The sequence below is a fragment of the Anser brachyrhynchus genome, assembly GCF_964034855.1.
Source record: "Anser brachyrhynchus genome assembly, chromosome: 11".
In the NCBI taxonomy this organism is placed as follows: domain Eukaryota; kingdom Metazoa; phylum Chordata; class Aves; order Anseriformes; family Anatidae; genus Anser; species Anser brachyrhynchus.
In genome coordinates, this window is record NC_137706.1 from 4825537 (window position 1) to 4849002 (window position 23466).

Consider the following 23466-nt stretch of genomic DNA (forward strand, 5'->3'; position numbering starts at 1 on the left):
GTACAAGAAAACTTGCACATGGAGCACCTCCACATGTAAGATCCACTCACTAAGCCCCTGTGCCTTTATATTACTGCTGTGAAACTGAAATTAGCAAGTGGCTGGGGAAAGGGCATTGAGGCTCAACATCAGTGACCCTTCACCATTTCCTGGCAGGTTCCAGCCAGCAGTAAGTTACACGGCATCAGATCGGATCACTGACATCCTGCCCCTTGGGGCTGTGACACTGCAAGGCACACAGCCACCCCAGGGAGAAGAGCAGGGAGGGTCCCCCAGACAAAGAAAAACACTCAAGTCTTGAAATCTCTTCTGTTAAATTCAGCAGCAGTTAAATTCATAGTGATGTCTCTCTGAGTGTTCTGAAGAAAAATGATAGAAAGCTTAAGAATGACTGTTAATAAAATAATCGCTGTTTAACTTAAGAGAATTTTTTTCCTTTTCTTTCTTTTCGCTGCTTCTTGACTGATACAATCCCACAGGCCAGTGATCTCCAAACTTTTTTTTGACTGTGCACCCAATCAGTAAGAAATTACTGAACACACACTCACAATACATATAATTTAATTATTTGCAAAATATATAAATGTATTTGGACAACAGTGCCATATGCAAACTGCGGTTCCAGGTGAACTACAGTGAACCTCTTAAGTTTTCCATTCAAAAAGGAAAATATTTAAAAGGGATAGTGTATCAGATCAAATATCCTGCAGTTCTTGCTCTCTGCACATTTTCTTTTATCATAGACCATGTACAAACTCACAGATGAGACCAAAGCATACCTCTGTACCCAAAATTCACTGTCCCTGTGACTTAAGTAATGCCTATTATTAAACAAGCTCAGTAATAAATTCAAAGTGAATTCTCTCAGCCTAATAATTAAAATGGAATAATAGCAAGGACAAAATTAATTTGCTTGTATCTCTCTTCTCCTTTTGTCTCTGACTGAATACAAGGAAAACTATAAAATGAACAAAAGTGCATTTATTTTTAATGGGGAAAAAAAAGAAAGAAATAGAACTAAACCCAGAGTATGTTAATGTAGTCAATGTGAGCATTGGATTTTGCACTGCCTGTGGATGCTATAGCTGTTAATCTGTACCTCATGTAGTCATTCAAGCTATTGCAGATTTGATATCGGGCATGAAGCAGAGAGAAAGCAATTTTTTGTTAAGCTACCAGGATTCCACTGGAAAACAAAAGGGAGGGTCAGAAAATACTTAGCTATCCTAGAAAACCCCAAAATATTCAGTGGTCATGGACACAGAAGGTTTTTATTAGTATAGTAAAAAATAAACTTTTCCATTTCTTGAAGTTAAAACAAAAAAAAATTTTTTTGCAGATCTTTTTCTTACCTAATAATGACGCACTGATTTTCTCTGTCAATAATCATGTTTCTGTACATGCTGTCTGCAAGAGCATAAATATGTGGCGGGTTTTCATATTGTGCCTAGAAAGGGAAACAGAGCATAGTTTTTTCAACACAGCATTAAGCAATGAAGCAAGAGCAATATAATTTTTTATTTAAATTGGAAGAACTATTTTCCTGAAAAAAAAAAAGGAAACAATTCTCTATCCCACTTTACACTGAAGATTCTGAGGATTTTTTTTTGCTTGTTTAATAAAAGCAAACCAAAGCCTCTACTTTTGTTACTGATCTTTCTCTCATCTATAATTTTCTCCTGAAGTATTGTAAACAGTCTGATCTAAAAATAGGCCGTGTTTGAAATACATTACTTGTCCAAGAGAAACTCATATAATTTAAGCCTATCCCACCAGTGGTCATATGCTAACAATAAACTACCTAAGCCACTACACAGAGCCTGGTGCTGTAACGGCCTCATTTTCATCCACTGCACCCACTCAAACCGAATGGTTTCCCTAGTCTTCTATCTGTGGGCATGTGAGCAAAGCAGGAAACTGCATTTTAACTCCCTAATGTCCTTGTGCTGCTCACTCTTCAAGCAGTATTTTCACAACTGGTATCTAATTTTGGGATCTTGATTTTCTTATTGTTCTTTTCGAGTCTGAGGGATCTCTTCCCATATTCTCCAAATCCACTATGGCCATTTTGTATTATGCACCACACTTTAAGCACCCAATAGCTTAAAAACTGCTTTTGCAGGGGGAGAGACCTATCAAGGGGAAAAGCCTGGTATGGATTAGAGTTAATCAATGCAAGTATTTTCTTGAGATACTAATTCTATGTTCTGGGGAATTCAATTTGAAGACTCAGTATATGGTAATGGATAACAGCCGATTTCTCCAATACAACGCACTACCAAAACCCAGAAACATGCTTTCAAGAGTTTAACCATGTAGAATAACATTTACATGCCTGCCAATACTGTAGTACATTAGAGACTGCTTTACTTACGGCTCCTTGGTACATCTCAATTTCCTTTTCCCCAAAATATGGCATTTGTTTGAAAGGATTCACAGAGATTAACACAGAGCCAATATATGTCTGTATTTAAAAGCAGTTAAGGTAACTACACTTTAAAAAGTATTATCTTACCTCTAGCGACTGCCAAAGAACCTTTCCATACATTACGCAGTAGTACATAGATTCAAGTAATACAAAAAAAGAAACACAGCTTAAAACAATTATTAATAAAAATGAAATTAGAAGGCTTACAAGAATATAAAAATATCATTCAGGGGGATACTTTCATATTATCAAAACATGTATTTTACAACAAGCTAAGTACAGGAACATGTATTACAGGCCCAAATCCAATACTTCTTGAGTAAAAATACAGAAAGGAAATGGTATATTTGAACTGCTTTGCTCCTTTGCAACTGAGGAGATCGTGTTGCTAGTATTGAAAAGATTGTTTTGACCTTTGCAGAATGAGCTGTACTGACACATTCTGATCTCACAGAGATTGTGCTGAGCACGCAGACAGATGGAAACAGCCTGGACTGAGCTGAACTGGACAATTACTCAGCTGCATGTACAAGTCAGAGAGCTAAGGGAATTAGGTAATTCAGTTATGTGGTGTTACTTTATGAACGTAACTATTAACAGTCCATACAAGTCATAATATCCTGCAGGCTGTATAAGAAGACAGTTCCTAGAAGTCTTATCCTGCAGGCTGCCCTATAAGACAACAATCAGTTACAAGCTATTATTATGCCCAGAAAGCTTTTTTGCAACATTTTGAAGATTAGTGTTTCACAGTTCTGCACTGAGCTGTACATGTACCTATATTTAGAAAATACTTTAGAAACCTTTAATATTTGAATTGTTATATACATAAATGAAGCAACTGATACTGCTTTACAGGCAGGACTGGTTCATGAGTTAGGAGTTGACAGTGTAATAAGTCCAAAATACTGTACTGCTGGTTTCATTGAACAATCTGGGGTTGTTCAAGGACAAACTTACTATTTAAGCTTTCCATACAGAAGCAGGAAAATTAGAAATTTATCCTGCTGTGTTACCCTACAAAATAACCTACTGTCTTGGTGCCAGAGCACAAGACAGCATCACATTAGTTGGAGAAGAACTATAAATCAGTGAACATGACCTCTGTATTGTTAATTTACAATGTTTTCTTCATATATTTTTTAAATTTAATTCAAAGAAGATTAACAACATCCGGGTCAAAACAAGCACTCACTGCATCAGTATAAACATCTGAAGTGATAGTTCTCTGTTGGTAAACAATACAAGCATTTTCTGGGAAGAATAGTTATCTCTGTGCAGAGTGGCACTGAGAAATATTCATTCATGGGGAGACATAAGAACAATTGAAAGGTTCAAGAGATGATCTCTAGAATAAAAATCCTGCACAGAACTGCAAAAGGATTCTTCTTCCCTACACAGAAGAATTATAATGCTTTTAAAAGAAGACTCTTAAGCCTCAGCGTGACCACCATTCCCCTTGGAAAACACACTTAATCCTGCTTCAGTAAAAAGACTATGTTACTTTCACTTTTTTGTGAGAAAAAAAGCATCAAATGGTTTCTTCAGCACTGAAGACTGTGAATGTAATGCATGGAAGATGCAGGGTTCCACAGGGACAGAAGTGTTCATTTTACTAATAGGATGAGAACTATAGGTTGCCCCAATGTTATCAGTTTGACAAATTTATCACATTTCTGTAATGCAAAATTATTAATGGTGTGGTAATTTATTGAACAGAGGATCCAAAACCATGAATGCACACCTATTAAAAACTTATACAGTTTGGGATGGAAATGTCAGCATAGCTGCAACATTACTTATCCTCTATCAGTCCTTGCTAAAGCAAGCTGCCACTTAGCTCTTACTATCTGAACATATAGAGTTAGCTAGGAGGTATTATATATTTATTTTTTTAGCAGAAAGGGAGAGAAAAAGTTAAATACTTCACGGAAACTGTTCACAAGATACTACTAGGAAGTATGAAAACTTGGCTCAAGCAGAAGAAGTAACAGTATCATACGGACTAGAGTTTACAAAATTTCTTACTGTAGCTCATGTTATATTGTGAAAGCTAAAAATGAAACAGTGTCTAGTGTTTTGTCTCTAGGAAGTCTTTTCATACGAAATTTCAAAAAAAAGCAAATTTTTGGTGCTAAAATCTGTTTTTCTTGCTCGGTTATATGTTCAGGTACTTAAATCTTTCATGTTTTCATTAATCACAGTAAAAAAAAAAGAATCGAAGTGCAAACACTTTAGATTTACAGATGTTCATATGGTCATCTGTTTCCATCAGTCCATGATCCACAGTATTAAGGATTCTAGAACAAGTTGTAAACAGGATTATGTCACAGAAGAAATGCTATTTTGAAACTGTCAGATTTTGATAGACAAAGACAACAGCAATCTCAAAACACATATATAACACTTAAACCTATTAATTCTTGATCATCGAAGTAGCGTAATTGTACCTACCTTCAGAGGTCACATGGATATATAAATACATGGAGCTACAGGCCTATCTTCAACAATGGCAAGAACACTACCATATACCAAAAAGAATACCATAAAAACATTTTTCAGATCTTAATTTCAAACCTTAAGATCTTATTTTCAAATTTCAAAATTTCATTTTCTGTACTCACAGGTGCACTGTCATATAAAATGCTCAGGATCCTTGACTAATCTACTTAAACAGAATACATACATACTACTAGTCTTGCATTGCCTCAGTTAAGTCCACAGGGCCCAAATAAAAGTAGTAGTATAAAGGATACAAAAATATAGTCATCCATGTATCGCTTCTTAAGGTTCTCCACTATGGAATCCTCTGTGATTTTGGAAAGAAGGACCATATCATCCACTCCACTGTGCTTGACATTGTGGCTCTGCCAGTGGTATCTGTAGTGCCCTTTGCTGCCCTGCAGGAAAATACAAGAAGCATAAAAAAGTTACTATATTTCTCACGAGCGTTAGGTAACTGAAAACAATCCATATAAATTCCAACTTCCAAAATAGATTGCACACATTGAATTCCATCCCTTAATCCAGGCATTACAGAAAAGTATACACAAATGATGTCACCTTACTCATCTCTGAATTATTAATTAAAGCATCACTGCCCTCAAAAATTAGAAGGTAATTTCATGGGGTTTTGTGAATGTCTGCACACTGAAGGGATTTCAGATGTCAGACATTTCTAAAACTAGCAGAAAAAAAAAATATTCCAACTGAGATGCAGTCACTGGAAGCTAAGGATGCTAAAATTAGTCTGCTACAGTGCAACTATTAGTCGTGAGGATAGTTAACCACCTGAACTACATTAAACAGGGATGCAGTGGATTCTCCCTCCTTTAACAGTCTTTTACGTCAAATGCGGGCATGCGATGTTACTTAAATAGAAGCTCAGCCTGATGCAGAAAGCATTCGGTGATGTTCTGCAGATTATGCTGTGCAGCCTGACAAGCTGCATGTCTTAACAGTCCCTTTTGATCTGTTAGTCACCATGCTTAACTGACATCTAAATAGATATTCTCTCCCCACACTTAGAGACTATTTCAGGATGCTACTGAAAACTCGTGACATTTCAATTTGCAGCAGTTGAAATCAAAATCTGTTTTTTTCCAGCTGATTTGAACAGTAGTTGGGTTCTGTGGATGCACCCCTAAGCAGAATTAAATCCTGTCTAGATGCAATGCAGCTATAAATCTGTTCTTTAATCCCAAAACTACTCCTTGCAGCCTGGCAGGGAATTCTCATGGAGTTCAGCCCTCTTGCGTTTTTATACTTGAATTTTTGTTTGTACAATACTGATATTAGTAATACTAAAATTAATACATTTTACACTGATAAATTACCAGGTATGCTGTCAAGGAAGATGTAGCTAACAAAACAGCAATTTGGTGTACTCTTCCCATTTTCTAACATTACAATTCCAAATAATGAGATTTAGCTTTGCTGCTTTCATGTATTTTATGGGATCAAGTCATATTCATCAGAATACATGCAAGTTTTTATAAAGTGTTTCGCAGAATAAAATAATGCATAATCATACAGGGTAAGAAAGAAAATGTAGGTACTCCATATACTTTGGCCGCACTAGTATTTTGAAATGGGACATCAGCGACTGATAGATGTACAACTTTTGTGTGCACACTTCTATACCATCAAAAGACCTATGCGATTGTACGAAGGTGCAGAATGGCTTCCTCGTGTCAATAGTCAAGCACTTGTACTAATACCAGGTATAGGAGTGGGAACAACAAATGGAAGCAGGGGAACACAAGGTTCTTATTTTAAGCTGGGTTGGCTGCAAGTACTCATTAAACTAGTCTCAGAGTATGTTTTCCCACAAAATTCAGTGCATCAATTGTGAAAAAAACAGAACAGTAAAAACTAACGAAGACACAATTTAATGCATAATGTGCATAACGTACATTAGCAAGTGGAGTCAAGCCCGTAGGTTGGCCTCATCTCAGCTTGATTAACTGACATAAAAAACAAGGACCAACTGGATTTTTATCTCAAAATAAATTAGTGTGCTCTAAAAACAGACCCATTTTCCTACTGCAGACAGCACGGGACTTCTAGGCTTTGTGTGTGTATTTTATTAAGTCCCCAGCCATTGCTACCACTGATTCTGCTCTATCACTGCTAACAATACTAGAGAATATTTGTAGTCTTTAATGAAAAGAATGCTTTTAAATACAGGATAGCAAAGGACGATATGTCTGAAAGCACACAATCTCAGCAATTCTCCTGAACATAATAACCTTACACAAGCATAAACAAAATGATCTTCAAGATCTTTTAGTTTGTATAAGACTTGTCAGTTTTATATTTGCAAAATGGAAGCACTGATCTGGAAGCACTGAGAAAATGAAGGAACCAACTGATTTTTGGAAATTGTTATAAAACACATGACAGAAAAATAAGTTGAAGGTCAGGTTATTTGAGAAAACAGAAGTCCAGCAGAAATGCATAATTTCCTTCAGTGTACTCATCAACTATTTGTGATATTACACTTGGAAAAAGGGACTGGCAGCATGGACAAAAAAGGTGTAGTATAAAAATAAACACACAGAATGACATAAAGCTATGCAGAATGTGGTTTAGCATCAGAAAATCAAATAAGCTACAGAAAATAGAAATGAGATGGTGGGAGAAAACCTAGCTCCCATTGGAAATTCAGTGAGAAAAGGACAAAGCTCACAAAGCTCATTGGATGTATGGAAAATATGCACACAGTTCACACAACAGCAAGCTTTATAAAAGTCAGTGACTGTTGGTTGACTGTGAGTCACACACTACCAGGCCAAAAGCTTCTTTTTAAAAGCAATGCAAACCAGCAAAAGGCAATGCCAGGAAGGCTCAGCTTACCTCGAGAGCTGCTCTACCCAGTGCTTACGCTGATTTAATGTGCAGCTGTAATCAAATCTGACTCCTACAGTATCACACACAAACGGAAAAGGCAGCAGAGATGTAATAAAAAAGCAGCAGCCTAAATATCCAAGAAACCAATTGCACTGAAGACAGCCAACCGTGTTAGCACTAAGTAGTTCACAATAATATTGTATCACATTTTAAATAAGTTTCTATTGGTAATTTGGGACTATTTCTCCCTTAAGGCACAGCCTTACAGGAAACTATATGGAGAAGCAGCAAACCATTGGCAGACCTTTGTCAGATTTTTCCTGTGGATCTAGAAGTAAGTCCAAGCTTTAGCAGTAACTAATTTCATTTGTATGTTTAAGCTTTGTTTTCACCCTCTTTTTTTTTTCTGAGGAACCTAGCACCAGTAGGGTGGCCACATGTAGTGCTTAGCACCTCCTCGGTCTGGGCAACAAAACAGGGAGCGCTGTTCCTACAAGGCACCATCCACCCCCAAGCTCTTTCTTTTCCAAGCATGAATCATAGCATGGTGTTAGAGTCTGACCTGAATTTATCAACCTCAGCCCCTTCCAACTGGTACTATAACCACGTCCAGCTAACAGTTAATATTCTTCTATTGTTCTGAAATCCAAAAAAAAAAAATCTTCCTGTCATAAATCAACCAAAGTCCACATCACAGCAGTTGTAAATGAACTCTTCACACCTCTCCAACACTGCACACTTCCTAGAGGTCAAGAATATATATTTAAAAATTATGATGTTTTTAATTGCATTTTCAAAACTTGTTCAAGAAGCAAATTATAGAAATGTACTTTAAATGTCTCTCCCAAAACACTATCATATGTGGAAGCCTTTCCATCTCAAAATTATACTTGATATGTTTGTAATAAACAACTCAGTTAAAACTGAAAAAAAAGTCATCTCTGAAGAAGTATAACTACAATTATTTTCAGATTCATAGAAATAATACTGTAATATATACACACACACACACAATGTAGACTTCTAAATGATGGCTTCGTGTGGTACAGTAAACCAAATTTGTAGAAAGCTGTACAGACTTAGCAAAACAGTAAGTAACCAGAAAAAGAACTTCATAGGCAAGGACGGTGATCCCTCATAAATTAATCCTATAGAGTAATATTGTTCCCTTACAAATGAAGGGGCACAGGCAGTGGATGGAAAAGGATCTGCTCATGGAATGGAAAATTCTAAGGAGTGTGTTATCAGGCAGGAAAACTTAGCATGTCATCACATTATATAGTTAGCCTTGTCTTGCATTCTTTGAAGGAGTTACAAATAAACCAAGCGAGCTGAGCACACACATTGTAATAATAATAAAGAATATGGGTAGTAATGATTTTGGAACAGTGAAACACAGCAGGCAGGTACTAAAACTAAGAAAGAACATAGGTAGTAATGATCACAGAGCACTGATTCATAAAGTTGTAAGTGCTTTTCAGAGGTGGACAGAAACATTAACTCTGTCTGGCAGGAAGACAAACACTGATCAAACGTAGTCCAAAGTGAAATTTCTCATCTCTGATTCTGCTGCACTTCCAGGAGCCAGTATTTCTATATTATTTTAACTATGGAGAGAAGACCCAGACAAATTACACTTCAGAATATGGTCTTTCTTTGAGTTTTGATGCCACACAGATTTAATTTCTACAGCCTCTGCAGACCAAAGCAAACCAGCAGAATCATTTTTAAATAGGGGCTGTACTAATGTAGTTATTTCATTAGCCTAAATTTAGAATTTAGATTTAATCAGTGTCTACACTACCAAAAAGCATGTTTTTACTGTGAAATAACTACGTAGGTTTTGGTATTCTGTTGTAAAAATACAAGCAAAGTGAACTACGCTGAGCAGGGAAGGGATAGGGATTGCAATACATGACTTCTGACCTCTCTCAGCTGGCACATTTCAAACACAAATGATTTGTTCTTGTTGCATATTTCTTGAGAATTTAACCTTTATTTTAGCTACAGCTTTCTATCATCCGCATAAAAATGCAATATTCTAATCTGGAGACACTTTAAATCCAAGCTACTTTCCTGGTGTCCACCTTAACTTGACCCTCCTCTGCAAGGAGGACCCAAACTAATTTAGCCAGCTGCTGATTGTCCTGTGCAGCCCTTCACACACCACATGCGGCCTCCACCTGCTCCCGAGAGAGGCCAGGTCTCCCACAGTTGACCTGGGAGAACAAGGGTGGCTGGAAATGCTCACCTCAGCACCAGTGAGGGCCCAGTAACTTGAGCAGAGCAGCACTGTGGCACGGTCAGATCCGGGCTAACACAGAGGCTCAGGGCTGTCTGTGGACCCCTGGGCTGAGCGGCACATTTAAAGGTCAGCAAACCACAACTCAGCCTCAGGTTTTCTTAGCGAAAGATGTGCTCAAACTGTACAATAAATTAGACAATACAAGTCTTTGTGTCAGCATTAACAATGTGTAATCAGCTGGAAAAAGACAAGCTTGGCAGATTAGAAAAAATACAAAAAGCCAAAACCTCAGTGGCCTGCAAAAAGCCCTCAGCACCTCTGCCTGGTGAAAAGCCCCAGCAGTGGAAACGCAAGCAGGCACGGAACAACCTGGCTGCCAAGGCTCCTCTGGGCTTCTCTGAGGGCTTCAAACCCCATGCTACAAGTTGCGCAGGGAACGAAGGCTGGGCTGGCAAAGTAGGAATTAAAGGCGTGTGCTGCACTGCTGTCAGCTGTTATTATTCATTTGGTTGCTGTGTCAGGCTCAAAATCAGATCTGCTTTGCAATCTGACAAGAATAACATTTATTGACTCACAAGATGACCCCGTGAGCCAAAAGCCTACTGTTTCAGAGCCGTACCACTTCAGGAGCTCATATCCACAGTCACAACTGGCTGGCAAACGAGGAGCACTGTCCTGCAGACCTCCACAATTTTACCACCTTCAGTAGCAAAACAATCGAGACTCTAAAGAGCCTAAAATGAATTCTACTGTCAATTTCCAAATTTCTCTTAACACCCACATGTTAACAGTTTAAGACAATTGCTACATTTACACAAAGAGATACAAACATTTTACTTAGCAAACAAGCAAACAGCACTAACCATCCATGTCCAGGGGATTTCATCACGTACTGCTACGGCAGTCCTGGAGATAAAAAACCTTCTTATGTGCTAACTATCTAAACCTTCTGTACTAATTTTGGTATGATATGGTTAAAGCATAGTATTATTTTGTTCAGAATGAATAATAATATTGATGAGACATCTATTTACAAAACTTCTGTTGCTGCCCTCCACCTTGCGTTACAATAGCAACTGTTGTTTTCTTATTTTTGCCTTTATTGTTGTTTATACATTTTTATATTATCCTAAGCAACACGTATTTGATGTAGCTATAAAAAGATTGAGTCATGCTGTGTCACAACAGGGTTTTCTTTTAACTGGAAAAAAGGCAAATATTTTTGTATTTCAAGCTGTTTAAAAATAGTATATCTAAAAATAAAGCGCTAAAAACAAGAGATCAGAAGACTGTATATTCTGCCCCTGAGAAAGTGCCTTGTTTCTCTCTCTCCTCCTCTCCCTCTCCATCAGCACTGCCTAAAGTACAACTTACATATGATTAAAAAAATCATTTCTCGGTTCCCACAAAGGGAAAAATTGCCAACCTGCACTCCTGACTGCTTTTTTCAGTAGCTAACACTCACCCTTCATCACGGTGCAGAAGGGACTCAGCCTCCATGAGGGAGTAAGAGTGTCAGATGATCACAAGCATGATCTTTTCCTTCCCTTTTCAGGTATTTTCTTTACCTATTCCAGACAGAGTGCTATTGCATAAAATCCTTGTAGTTTTGGAAGCATTTGTCTCTCCAGTATCATCAACACAGTTATCATCTTAACTCAGAATACTGAAAAAGCTGCACACCATTTACTCTACACCTGACATCAATTCTTCTGCCAATGGAGGCGTACCACTACTCTCACACATGCATAATTCATACTAGTTCTTCCATCTTACAAACAACAAACAAACAAAACAACAACAACAAAAACAACCAAAACACACTGCCAGCTTTTTGCAGTACCATCCACCAAAATAGTAAACTTTAACAATCTAATGGCAGGAATCTCTCATGTATTTCTAAGAAGTGAAACAGTCTGCCTTTCTCAGTAGAAAATATTTCATAAAAGCTTAGCTTGAATTTTGGTTTTTGATTGGTATAATCAAAATTGACAAGCCATAATAGACATGTGCATCAAAATAGCTCTTGTGTATGTAATGTTTGAGGAAACAGGGACATTGGCTGCTGTGATGCGACCACATTCCAGAGACTAAATTAAAGGAAGACAGAAGCAGTAGCTAGATGGACAAAGATAAAACGCAAATGATTTAAATTAAATATGATGGAAACATTAAGGGAGAAAAAAGGCAGTACTTAAATATTTGAGAAAATAGCAAAGCAAAAATATTAAGCATCTAGTTGCAGGACAGACATTTTATACAAAGAATTAAAAATCCCAAAAATGTATTAAAGAACGGGAACTACGACCAGCTTAATATCCCAGAAAGACACACCTAGGGAAATGAAGTATCAATAAAAAGATTTCTGAGGGGAAAAGAAGTCAATTCTCACAGTTTGTTGTAGGACAGGATTCAGCCTAGCATGGTTAGGACAGACTCCAGAGCTGGTGACACGCTGCTGGGATGTCCCACTTGCTCAAGCACTTGCTCCTCATCTGCTCCTGAGCTGCCCCTTTGCAGGACTTCAGAGGCAGCAGGGGTGGCCCTGGGACATGTCCCCACCACCCCACTGCTGCCTCCTGCTCTGGGCACTGGTTCCAGGGCATGGCTCTGCCCTCCTGGCAGCCAGCACCAGCACAGCCAGGGCAGCTGTGCTCGGGAGGAGAGCAAGGGACAAACTACAGCCTGCTCACCCGAACAGCAAATACACACCTGAAACACAATACAAGCTATGGGAATATGAGATGTCTACAGGGTATATGCATTATGCTCATTTGTCGGAGTCGGGAAAGACATCAGCATTCTCATAAAAGCAGAACATCACCAAAACAAAAATTACTTCAGTGTTTGACTATGGGAAACAGGTATTGCATCAGTATTTTTTTTAATTAAAAAAAAAGGTTATTTTTAAAACAGGTAAAGATACTCTGCAGAACAAATAAGGATATGAACGAACTTAAGAGCAGATGTGGTAGCATACATTAGTTTTTGATACAACTTACACAGGGAGAGAGTAGGCAGTCACCAAAAAGTGTCTAATGAACTGCAAATTCATGTTTGTCTATCCTACAGCTTTTTGGATGGCTGTGACCTAAAGTTCCAAGAAATAATCTTCTCAGGAAAATGCAATGCTGTTAAGTATTTAACATGGCTGATTTAGTCCTGAATATTCACTGCTTTACTTGACCTACTGAGCAACCCCCAGAGATGTTCTGTATTTCACCTGTACACCATGGCATAAATAGCTAAATCCCCTGTGACAGTGATGGATTACAGACAGGCCTTGCAATAGCAAAATTTAGTCAGGTTGTACATATCTGCCATTACAATCATCCGATCACTGAGCAGCATCCATTCACACTGACTCCCAATCTCTAAATTGTACATGCAGTTTGCACTGTATATACTTATTATGCAAGTTAAGAAAATGCAAGAGAACAATTACAGCAAACATGTTTCACTTTAGCTGTATTTGTCCTTTACAGATAATATTTTCTGTCCCTCTTTTCCATTTAAAACAAGTTTAAAGAGGTTTTGCGCAACCAACCATCTCAAATGCAATACTACAAAATACTGTATATTTTAACCAAAACTTGCTATCATGTTCCACAGAGTATGAAAATTCATTTTTTTAACTGTACAATATTAGGGTATCTATGCATACGTGAACTTTTTCTTACTTTCACTCTCATTACAAAAAAGGACAAGAGCTCATTCATTCTCCTGACATCTCCCTGGAAAAGGCATGTTCTGAGACTATTTCAGTATCACCTCTCGCGAAACACTATGTAACAACTGGGATCTCAGAGGCCAAAAATCACAAGATTTTCTATAGCTGGAATGCTTCCAAATGTTTCACCCCTTCTGGAACAAAACACTTTTTTTTTTCTTTATTTATTTCAAGCAACTGAAAACAATTTGTCTATAATGAATTTATTCCAAGTCTTCCTATGTGTGTCACATTAATGAAAATGTATTACGGTCTTTAATTGAAATACATAGTTTGAAAATCTCAATCAATAAATTTAGACAAAGTGCCACAGACTCTCCTTTAGCATCACACTGAAAATATTTTTCCTTGATCATCCTGAAACTAAATACAGAACTGAAGTCAAGTGGGAGCTTACCATCTGGTTTCCAGAGAGAAGACTCTCAGAACAGCATGACTCAGAAGCTCTACACATGGACCAGTGTCTTCCACATGCACTGCCAGAAGACAGCATTTTGATGGTGGTACATTACTGTATACTGGTGCCAGCTGAAGTTTTTGGAGAAAATAAAACCAGCGGCATATTGCAGTAATGCCATCACAAGCCTGTCCTGTTCAAGCTGATGTTACTGCTTGTTTCCCTTCCCCCATCTTCCAGTTTTTGGGATCTCAGGCCCTTAGCACCAAACCATGTTCACAGGCCACAGCTCACTCCAGTGGATTCCCTTCTGCTCAGTCACTGCCCTATCTGTATATCTACAAACAGCAATCGGAAGTTGCTTTTGTTTTCCCCCTCCCATTGACCCTTTTGTTTCATGATAAAATCAAGGTATTTGTTTTTCTCACCAGACTAATACTGCTGAGACATTAACCTGAGACCTTAAAGCCAAAGCCTGTCCCCTAATAGTGCCCACGGATGATGGCTTTGAGACAGAGGGTTTTATTAGGGAAGTGATTTCTCTGCAGCCTGTGGCCTTGGAGCCTCCAATTTCCCTTTCACAATGAGAATACAAGGAGGGCTGTTCACATCAGCAGACTTGCTATCAACTGCGGCCCCATCAACCCTGCAGCTCACTGGGCTACCTGGTGACAACTGTTCAGTGGCTGATTAGCCCGGACTCCACATACTGCCTCTCTCTACCACTGTTCTATTTTCTACAAAGACTACAGAGCTCCTCATGAGAGGATGATTCTAGCTTTTTCTCTGCTCTCATCACCTGGCGTACAGCCGTGCATTTAGTAACACAACCATTTGATATCTGTGGTAACGCACCTGAAGGCCTGCCTTTGCTACTTCACTACATTTCATTCCCATCAAGTATTTACACAATTAGTTCAACATTTTAGTTATAAACAGGAAAATACTATACCCTGAAAGAAAATAGTCACAATTTGTATTCTTAATTATGCAATTAAAGCGTGACTTATCCTTGAAAAACTTGTTCAAAAGCAACTCCACCAGTAATCATGAAGCATGACAAAATGAGGAAATGCCAAGCATTTATATTTTTGAATCTTTAATTACATTTAGTATAAAACTTTAACCACGTTATTGTCTTATAATAAAATATTTACTTTTCAGCAAATATTTTTATTGAGATAACATTGCCAAATGAAACTTTTACATAATAAAATGATAGTAAATCTCTTAACTAGTGTATTGGCACTGCATGAAAATATTATTTGTATTAAGAATTACGTGCCTATCAATATGACTTTTGCTTTCATTTTTCATTAAGATCATAATATTTCCCTAGACATTTTAATTCATTAGATATATTAAAAGTGAGGCATAAAACTATGCTCCCAGACCGATAAGGTTTTCAGGTGTTTTTTCCCCATTCTGCATCAGTACATACAAAAGGTATCTGCATTTTTTTTCATTAAAAATACTAAGACATTGAAAAGGCTTAATGAAATTAGAATAACCAAAATTCAGAAATTTGTTTTCACCCTGTAGACCACTACTTTTAGAAGATGAACAAAGGTTCCTGGGCAAGCTACCCTACGAGGCCCTGCTGGAGCAAGGGGGTTGGACCAGATGACCCCCACAGCTTCCTTCCAACCCCAACTATTCTGTGCAATCCTGTGAAAAAAAGTAATCTTTAAAACCTAATTATTTAGTAGCAAAGCAGTTCCTGCAAAAACTGTTAAGTGTCCCACAGCTTGAAAGCAAACGAAAACAACCAGCCGGGGAGAGAGGGCCCAGGGATCCCAGGAGCCCAGCCTGAGGGAGTCGCGCTGCCTGGGCCGCCGCCGCCTGACCCCCTGTTGCACAAGCTCTGTCAGCTTTTCAGCTACTGTAATTCAGTTTGCTGAAAGCTTGCTGAAATAGGTGACGGGGAGGGGAGGGAAGGGGAGGGGAGGAGGTCTGCATAAATAACAATTCCAAAAGTCCCAAATAACTATTCACAACAGCCCTTCTAACCCTGCAGTGCTAGACCTGCAGTGCTTAGTCGGACATGCTGTTTTTAAAACTGCTCGGTGTAAGTCCTAGAGAAGGACAAACGATAACTGAAATTTAATAACCTGTGTTATTTTTTAACCTTTTTATGCATTCTAGTATTTTACCTCTACATGATTTTTGAAGGTTCTTGGGCACTGAACTCTGTTCTAAAAACTCACATTTTTACTACCTGAACACTCCGGTGAAAAATGCTCTTTAAAAATAAGGGTCTAATACAGTGTACTAGTGATATTCAAGTATGACAGAATAAAGTAAAAAAAAATAAAATACTATTTTAGGAAATAAAACCATCCTTCCCAAAGTTGTAAAGAAACTGAAATAATCTCAATAAATGGATGACTTGGATGGCTTAGATATTTATTTTATTAAAAAAAAAAGATACCTGTGCCCCATCGTGCCTGTTTCATTAACTTAGAAATACACCGCCTATGAACACACTCTTAATTGCCCAGCATCCCAAAACTACCTTTTTTTTTTTTCCTCATTTACTTAGCACATAGCCTTAAGACCTTTCTTTGGATACAAAACAACTCCAATGTGATGTACTAACACACTCAACCAATAATACATAACATTTCTACATGTAAAACAATATTGGTTTACTTTTCAATAAATTAGTCAACAGCTACAATTTTGTTGGGGGTATTTGTCCTCACTTCATAAACTGTTAATAAGAATCTAACAGGTTGTGCAAGTTACAGAAATTTGCATGGACCTTGTTTCATTACCCCTGTTTTTAATCAAAAATAACAAGCTAAATGTTCTTATGCCAACAGCTTCATCCAGTTGGGTAAAAGTACGTGACAGTTCTGCAAAGGAAGACTAATGTATAAAATAAGCACACCTGCTAAGTCATCCCCCCAGAATCACATTTGGATTTAAAATCATGTTGAAAAACCATCCTCAAGGCTCTTTTGGTTTCTTCTTTTCCTTTTAGGTATAATAAAAACATGTATATATACGAATTTTTATTTACAAATCAAAGGAAACAAAATTTTTTTCGAGACTTATGTAGTCTCCTATCCATGGTAGTTCAAGCTAAATAAAAACACCATTTTTTGTAATAGTCATGATAAATCAGCCAAAGTTGCAACGCAACAGATGATAACTGTAGCTAATGCTGGTGTTTGAACAGTACATACCAAAAAGCATCCTTGTGCTGATACCTCAAGACTTTATTAGTGTAATGCACTGCCAAGATGCCCAAAATAAAACATGCCAAATTAAATCTACTGCTGATTTATTAACGTGGGCACAGGAATGTTCAGTGGCTTCAAACCAACCTATTTTGAGATACTTACTCTGACCTTCCTGCCTGGTGTAATCAGGGCCTGCCCTCCTGTGTACACAGCCGATCCTGGTGGCATCACCAGCACGAGATAACCGCTGCCGCGCTGGTGCCCTGCGAAAAGGAACAGGCTTGCCAAAGGCCTGGCTGAAGTTCAACTTATCTGGGACTTTCCCCATCAGATGGCTGCAAGAATACCTGCTGTCATGTTGGATTGAGGAGTTGCATAATCTGTCCTTAGACTGTGCTCAGCTGTAGAGCTCAGGTCACTGTACTGGGGGGGAACCAAGAGCAAGCAGAGCCCCCAGCAGCACTGACAGCTGGGACACTGGGAGGCAGGATACACAGGGAAATCTCTTGATTCCTTGCTGAGGCAGGAGCAGTTCCCCCCTAACACTGACATGTCCCATGGGAGCAGTCAGCTCCTCTTTCTGAAGGCAGTGGCTGGAGGTGCTTGCTTGGGGTGGGCAGAAGAGGTTCCACAGCTGGGGAGACTCTAATGTAAAAATTGCTTTCTATATTTGCTTTAATTTCACAGGGTGCTAAATAAACACACAATAAAGCTTCCAGGACTACAGCAGCTTCCTGTTTACCCCCACGCTACTGACTCAGTGCAACAGGGAGCAGCGTTCAGCCCACCTACTGGGGAGCTGACACCAGGCTTGTAAGATGCATGTGGCTTAGCCCACAAATTCCCTTTTTATTAGCTTTCAAGTTTTGCTATCCATGTGCAGAAATCAGATTTGACTTCAGAGTGGAGTAGACTACTTGATAACACTGGTCAAGCCTTTATTGCAACCCTTCAGAATAATCCAACACTGATTTTTGTTTCAGTTCTTCCAAATACAAATTCTTGTTTAATTATTACACAAATACAAGCAAGGATTCCTTTGAGCATCCCACTTCAGAAATTAGTTCCATATATCTTTTCAAAGAACCAAGTCCTACATATTCACATCATCTTTTAACCAAAAGAAGCAGGAAGAAGCAAAATCTTGGGAAAAGCTGCGTACATCAGACCTGACAAAGATCGTGCACCATGTAGGAGACTCTTTCTCAGACACTTCACTTTCTCAGCTGTACCTCCATACCTGGCCTGATCTGCAAAGAGCTTACTATTTGCTTCTGGCCTAAGGCTCAAAGACTGCTACACGACTAAGCTGCAGCTTAGGAGCATATGCTTTCTAGAGTTCACAGGAATGCCAGTAGAAAGCACATTCCCCTGCCAGCCTGAAGATACACCAAGGTTATTAAGATCCCATACAGAAAACTTTGCAGATCGATCACTCCAGGTTTTCAGACATGCACATAAGGACCTTACCTAATCATTCAGGAGGCAAAAGGATATTTCTCCTGCAAAGTACATGGTGACAGCAGGAAAAGTCTAAGCTACTCAAGGTAAACATACAAAAGTGGGAACTTAGTGACTGAATAATGAAAATACTTACCCGTTGCGACAATTTCCTGCACATCCTTTGTCAGGGACTGGTTTTCACTTGAACCAATAACTACGCTATGCCAAAGCAAGCAGGTCCCACTGAGTGTCTATAAATTAGAGATGCTCTCATAACCAGATCATCTTCCACATACCCATTATTCATATGGAAACTTAACATTTGCTGTTACACTAATTTTCTAAAATATTTTTGTTTATTCAGTCAACTCTGTGGTAAGAGCAGCTTCAGGAAGAAAGTACATAAAAAACAGCAAGTAATATTTTGGTTTTATAGAATACTTAGCTTCTTTTAATACCTTGTTTTTATTTCACTGGCTTTTATTAGTGTTTTCCTAGTCAACATGAAAAGCATGCTATTCTTTGAACGCTTTTCCAAATAACGCAGCCTGCTTAAGACTTCATAAGGCTGTCAGATCTTCTTTCTGTCAGATCCCATGCTTTGAATTATTTACTGTACCTTTCATTAAGCTTTTATATCCACTCTACAGACTTTCACATTTGCATAATAATTCATAAGGCACTGAGAAAAATAAAGCTAAAAATGAATATACATGATCTCCATTGGCTAAGTACCTCGTATCATTCTGCCAGGAAAGCTGATGTCCCAAAAAGATGGAAGCATAGCAATGCATTCAGAATACGAAGAATTCATTCTACTCCAGTGGAACACCAGGGTTAGTAGCTGAATTAAAGGAAGTATCTGACCCCATAATTTTTAATACAACCTTTTACAGCTAGGTGATTGGGTCTTCATGGTTATTATGTAGGTTGCAACAACGCATATGTATGATCCCGGAAATTGCAGTGTCTTCATTTTATGAACTGTGTGCAGAAGTTCACTTGGTAGGTCAAATGACAGTTCCTATTAGTCTACACCAAAGAGATCTTTTCACACAAACAGCTATTCTGCTCCCCAAGCTTTCTGTCTGTTTTTTTGTTGTTGTTGTTGTTTGTTTCTTTTTTGGTTGGTTGGTCGGTTGTTTATTTGGGGAGGAGGGAGTGTGGGTCTTTTTAATTGCTGGAATGTTTCATGGAGATATTTAGCATTCAAATTACTGAAGCAAGAAAACTAATAGAAAGCTAGTTCAGACATCCAGCTACCTCCATAGCTATAGGATTTTACCAGATGTGTTGACAACTGATTTCACTTCTAAACCAGCTTTCTTCATGTATCTGCTAGAGGAAACTGATACTATCAGGATACATATTAGATTCAGTTTTGCAGATGTTGTATTGGCATAATTATGTTTTAGGCAGAGATGCCAGCCAAACAAGCTCTGAATATATTCCAGTGGGTTTTTTAATGACTTCTAAAAGCTTGTTTCACAAAGTCAGTAGCTTTTTCACCGATTTTGCAGAAATATGTAAAACACCAAAATGAAACATCTGTTATGACTTCTAATTCACTATCAGCATCATAAATATCTATCGGTTTCGAAGTAATTCTGTTAAAGGGAAATAGAATGGAAAGCTACTTATCAGCTTTGAAGAAAGAAATGTTGCATACCAATACAGGTAAGTTGCTCAAATTTTATTTAAAAACATCTCTGAAGTGGAGCAGTGTGATACTGCATATTCCTGTCCCCTTTATTGTTTCCATACCCATGTCTGGCTCTGGCTTCCTGTCAGAAAATTATTAACATTTCCTTTGTTGAGGACACCTCATTTAACTGAAAGTTTGTTCTATTTGAACACTCAAGAACAGTGAAAAGATGGAAAGCATCCAAATTGAAACCCAATCCAAATAAATTACCCCCCTAACTGTATTGATGCAAATCTGTATTCAGCATTATCTTGAGGGTCATCACGCGGCACTTACAGGGCAACCAGGCGATCAGGCCCAGTCAGCATGGGTTTATGAAAGGCAGGTCCTGCTTGACGAACCTGATCTCCTTCTATGACCAAGTGACGCGCTTGGTGGATGAGGGAAAGGCTGTGGATGTGGTTTACCTTGACCTCAGTAAGGCTTTTGACACAGTTCCCCACAACATTCTCCTCAAGAAACTGGCTGCTCGGGGCTTGGACTGGCGTACGCTTCGCTGGGTTAGAAACTGGCTGGATGGCCGGGCCCAGAGAGTTGTGGTGAATGGAGTCAAATCTGGTTGGAGGCCGGTCACTAGTGGTGTCCCCCAGGGCTCAGTACTGGGGCCGGTCCTCTTTAATATCTTTATCGATGATCTGGATGAGGGCGTCCAGTGCACCCTCAGTAAGTTTGCAGATGACACCAAGCTAAGTGTGTGTGTCGATCTGCTCGAGGGCAGGAAGGCTCTGCAGGAGGATCTGGATAGGCTGGAGCGATGGGCTGAGGCCAACTGTATGAAGTTCAACAAGGCCAAGTGCCGGGTCCTGCACCTGGGGCGCAACAACCCCAAGCAGAGCTACAGACTGGGAGATGAGTGGCTGGAAAGCTGCCTGGCTGAGAAGGACCTGGGAGTACTGGTTGATAGTCCGCTGAATGTGAGCCAGCAGTGTGCCCAGGTGGCCAAGAAGGCCAACAGCATCCTGGCCTGCATAAGAAGCAGTGTGGCCAGCAGGTCTAGGGAAGTGATTGTGCCCCTGTACTCGGCTCTGGTGAGGCCGCACCTTGAGTACTGTGTTCAGTTTTGGGCCCCTCGCTACAGGAAGGACATGGACGTGCTCGAGCGAGTCCAGAGAAGGGCGACCAAGCTGGTGAGGGGTCTGGAGAACAAGTCTTACGAGGAGCGGCTGAGGGAGCTGGGCTTGTTCAGCCTGGAGAAGAGGAGGCTCAGGGGCGACCTTATTGCTCTCTACAGTTACCTTAAAGGAGGCTGTAGAGAGGTGGGGGTTGGTCTGTTCTCCTACGTGCCTGGTGACAGGACGAGGGGGAATGAGCGAAAGTTGCGACAGGGGAGTTTTAGGTTGGATGTTAGGAAGTACTTCTTTACCGAAAGGGTTATTAAGCATTGGAATGGGCTGCCCAGGGAGGTGGTGGAGTCACCATCCCTGGAGGTCTTTAAAAGACGTTTAGATGTAGAGCTTAGCGATATGGTTTAGTGGAGTACTTAGTGTTAGGTCAGAGGTTGGACTCAATGATCTTGAGGTCTCTTCCAACCTAGAAATCTGTGATACTGTGTGATTATTTCACATTCTACATTGTTCCCTTCTTCATCACTACCATCTGTATCCTTACCAAAATTAGTAGATCTTACTGTCTTCAAAGACCTCTTTTGTATAATTTTAAAACAATTTATCAACTACTTGTCTACATTTCTTAATGGTAAAAGAATTTGGCATCTTACCCTCAAAAGAGAAGGCTAGCTAGGTTTTATCTTAAGCATATGCTAAACTTCACAATGAAAACTCAGAACAGGTAAAATTCAAGCTAAACCACAAGTTACTTTCACTGAAGTTTCCAAATCTGAGAATTATCAAGAAAACACTTAAATTTCAGATATTAACTGTCTGATGACCTCAGCTTGCTGGACTTAAACATGAATTCATATTAAACTTAAATGCCTGGGATGTACAGTGCTTTTAACTCTTGGGCTCATTCAAATTGAACTCCAAATTAAAACCCACATAAACTAAACAAACCAAAAAGAAGGAAAAAGTCATTGGAAATGTAAACTAAGACCAGCTGAGTTTCACACAGTACTCAGCAGCAAAAGTCTAGGTGTAATATTGACTTTCCATCTAAGCTCAGCACTGATTCACAAGAGACAGCTGTTAAGATGAGTACTCTTCCCCCCCCAACCTTCACACAACCTAGACATGAGATAAATGCTCGTTACCAATATCCTTTTTATTTGCTTTTAGCTTTTTAGCTGTCTCAATTCATTACACTCTGTTGAAGCCTTTTAAAGAAAGCTTTATGTTTTCCTACATTAAGTATTTAAGTCAAGATTAGTGGCCTTTTAAAATAAAGTTCTTGCTTAAAAAACAAGTTGTACTGAAGTAGTTTTTGCTCTAAGTTTGTGTGTCAGCTTGCTAAATATATTCCTCCTAACCCCACGAGGACCAGAGGACTGGCTTAGGTCTTTCAGCTGTGACATAAATGCTGCCTTTGACTCTACCTTGCTGAAAACAAATACCTTTTAAAGTGGTGTGCTAAGAATTTGACCCAAATACAACACCAGTAGCTGTAGTAGTAAGAGTGCATTCTGCCACATATACCTCAGCTGTTCATGTGCACCATCATCATGCAAGCAAGGCATGCAGATGGACAGGGAGAGCTATTTGGTTACTCGGTATCCATTAAACGTAAGTGATTTCCACTTACCCTGCACAGGTCTATCATGAACTTTGACAAACCTTTCCACTGTATTTCTCCTTTCCACACCAGTTTCTTTTTACTCCTCACACCTGAGATAGAAACACTTGGACACAAATTGAACCAAGAAACAAAGGAGAAAGAATGCTAAGTGTTGGAGAGCATCCCAGAAGCAATACCTAAAAGAAACTTCTTAAGAAATATAGACACTTTTCTACAGACTCCCCTGATGCTGACTTTAAGGGTTCAACGTGCTCTATTAGCCTGTGAATAATACCAAACCTGCAGAT

The 23466-nt window shown here is 39.0% G+C and overlaps 1 protein-coding gene across 7 annotated transcripts in view; it reads right to left on the minus strand.

Moving 5' to 3' along the window:
• Positions 1–23466, minus strand: part of MYO1E (myosin IE) — a 94814-nt gene that overhangs the window by 47299 nt on the left and 24049 nt on the right. For 6 of the 7 annotated variants that reach the window (XM_080607999.1, XM_080607998.1, XM_080607997.1 and 3 more), the window contains 3 exons: positions 5185–5328; positions 2375–2464; positions 1353–1447 (listed from right to left, as the gene is read on the minus strand). In XM_080607999.1, coding sequence (XP_080464125.1) covers positions 1353–1447; positions 2375–2464; positions 5185–5328 — 329 coding nt within the window. Of the gene's footprint in view, positions 1–1352; positions 1448–2374; positions 2465–5184; positions 5329–17502; positions 17604–23466 lie in introns of all 7 variants that reach the window. The other variant, XM_080608003.1, reaches the window with a different exon arrangement.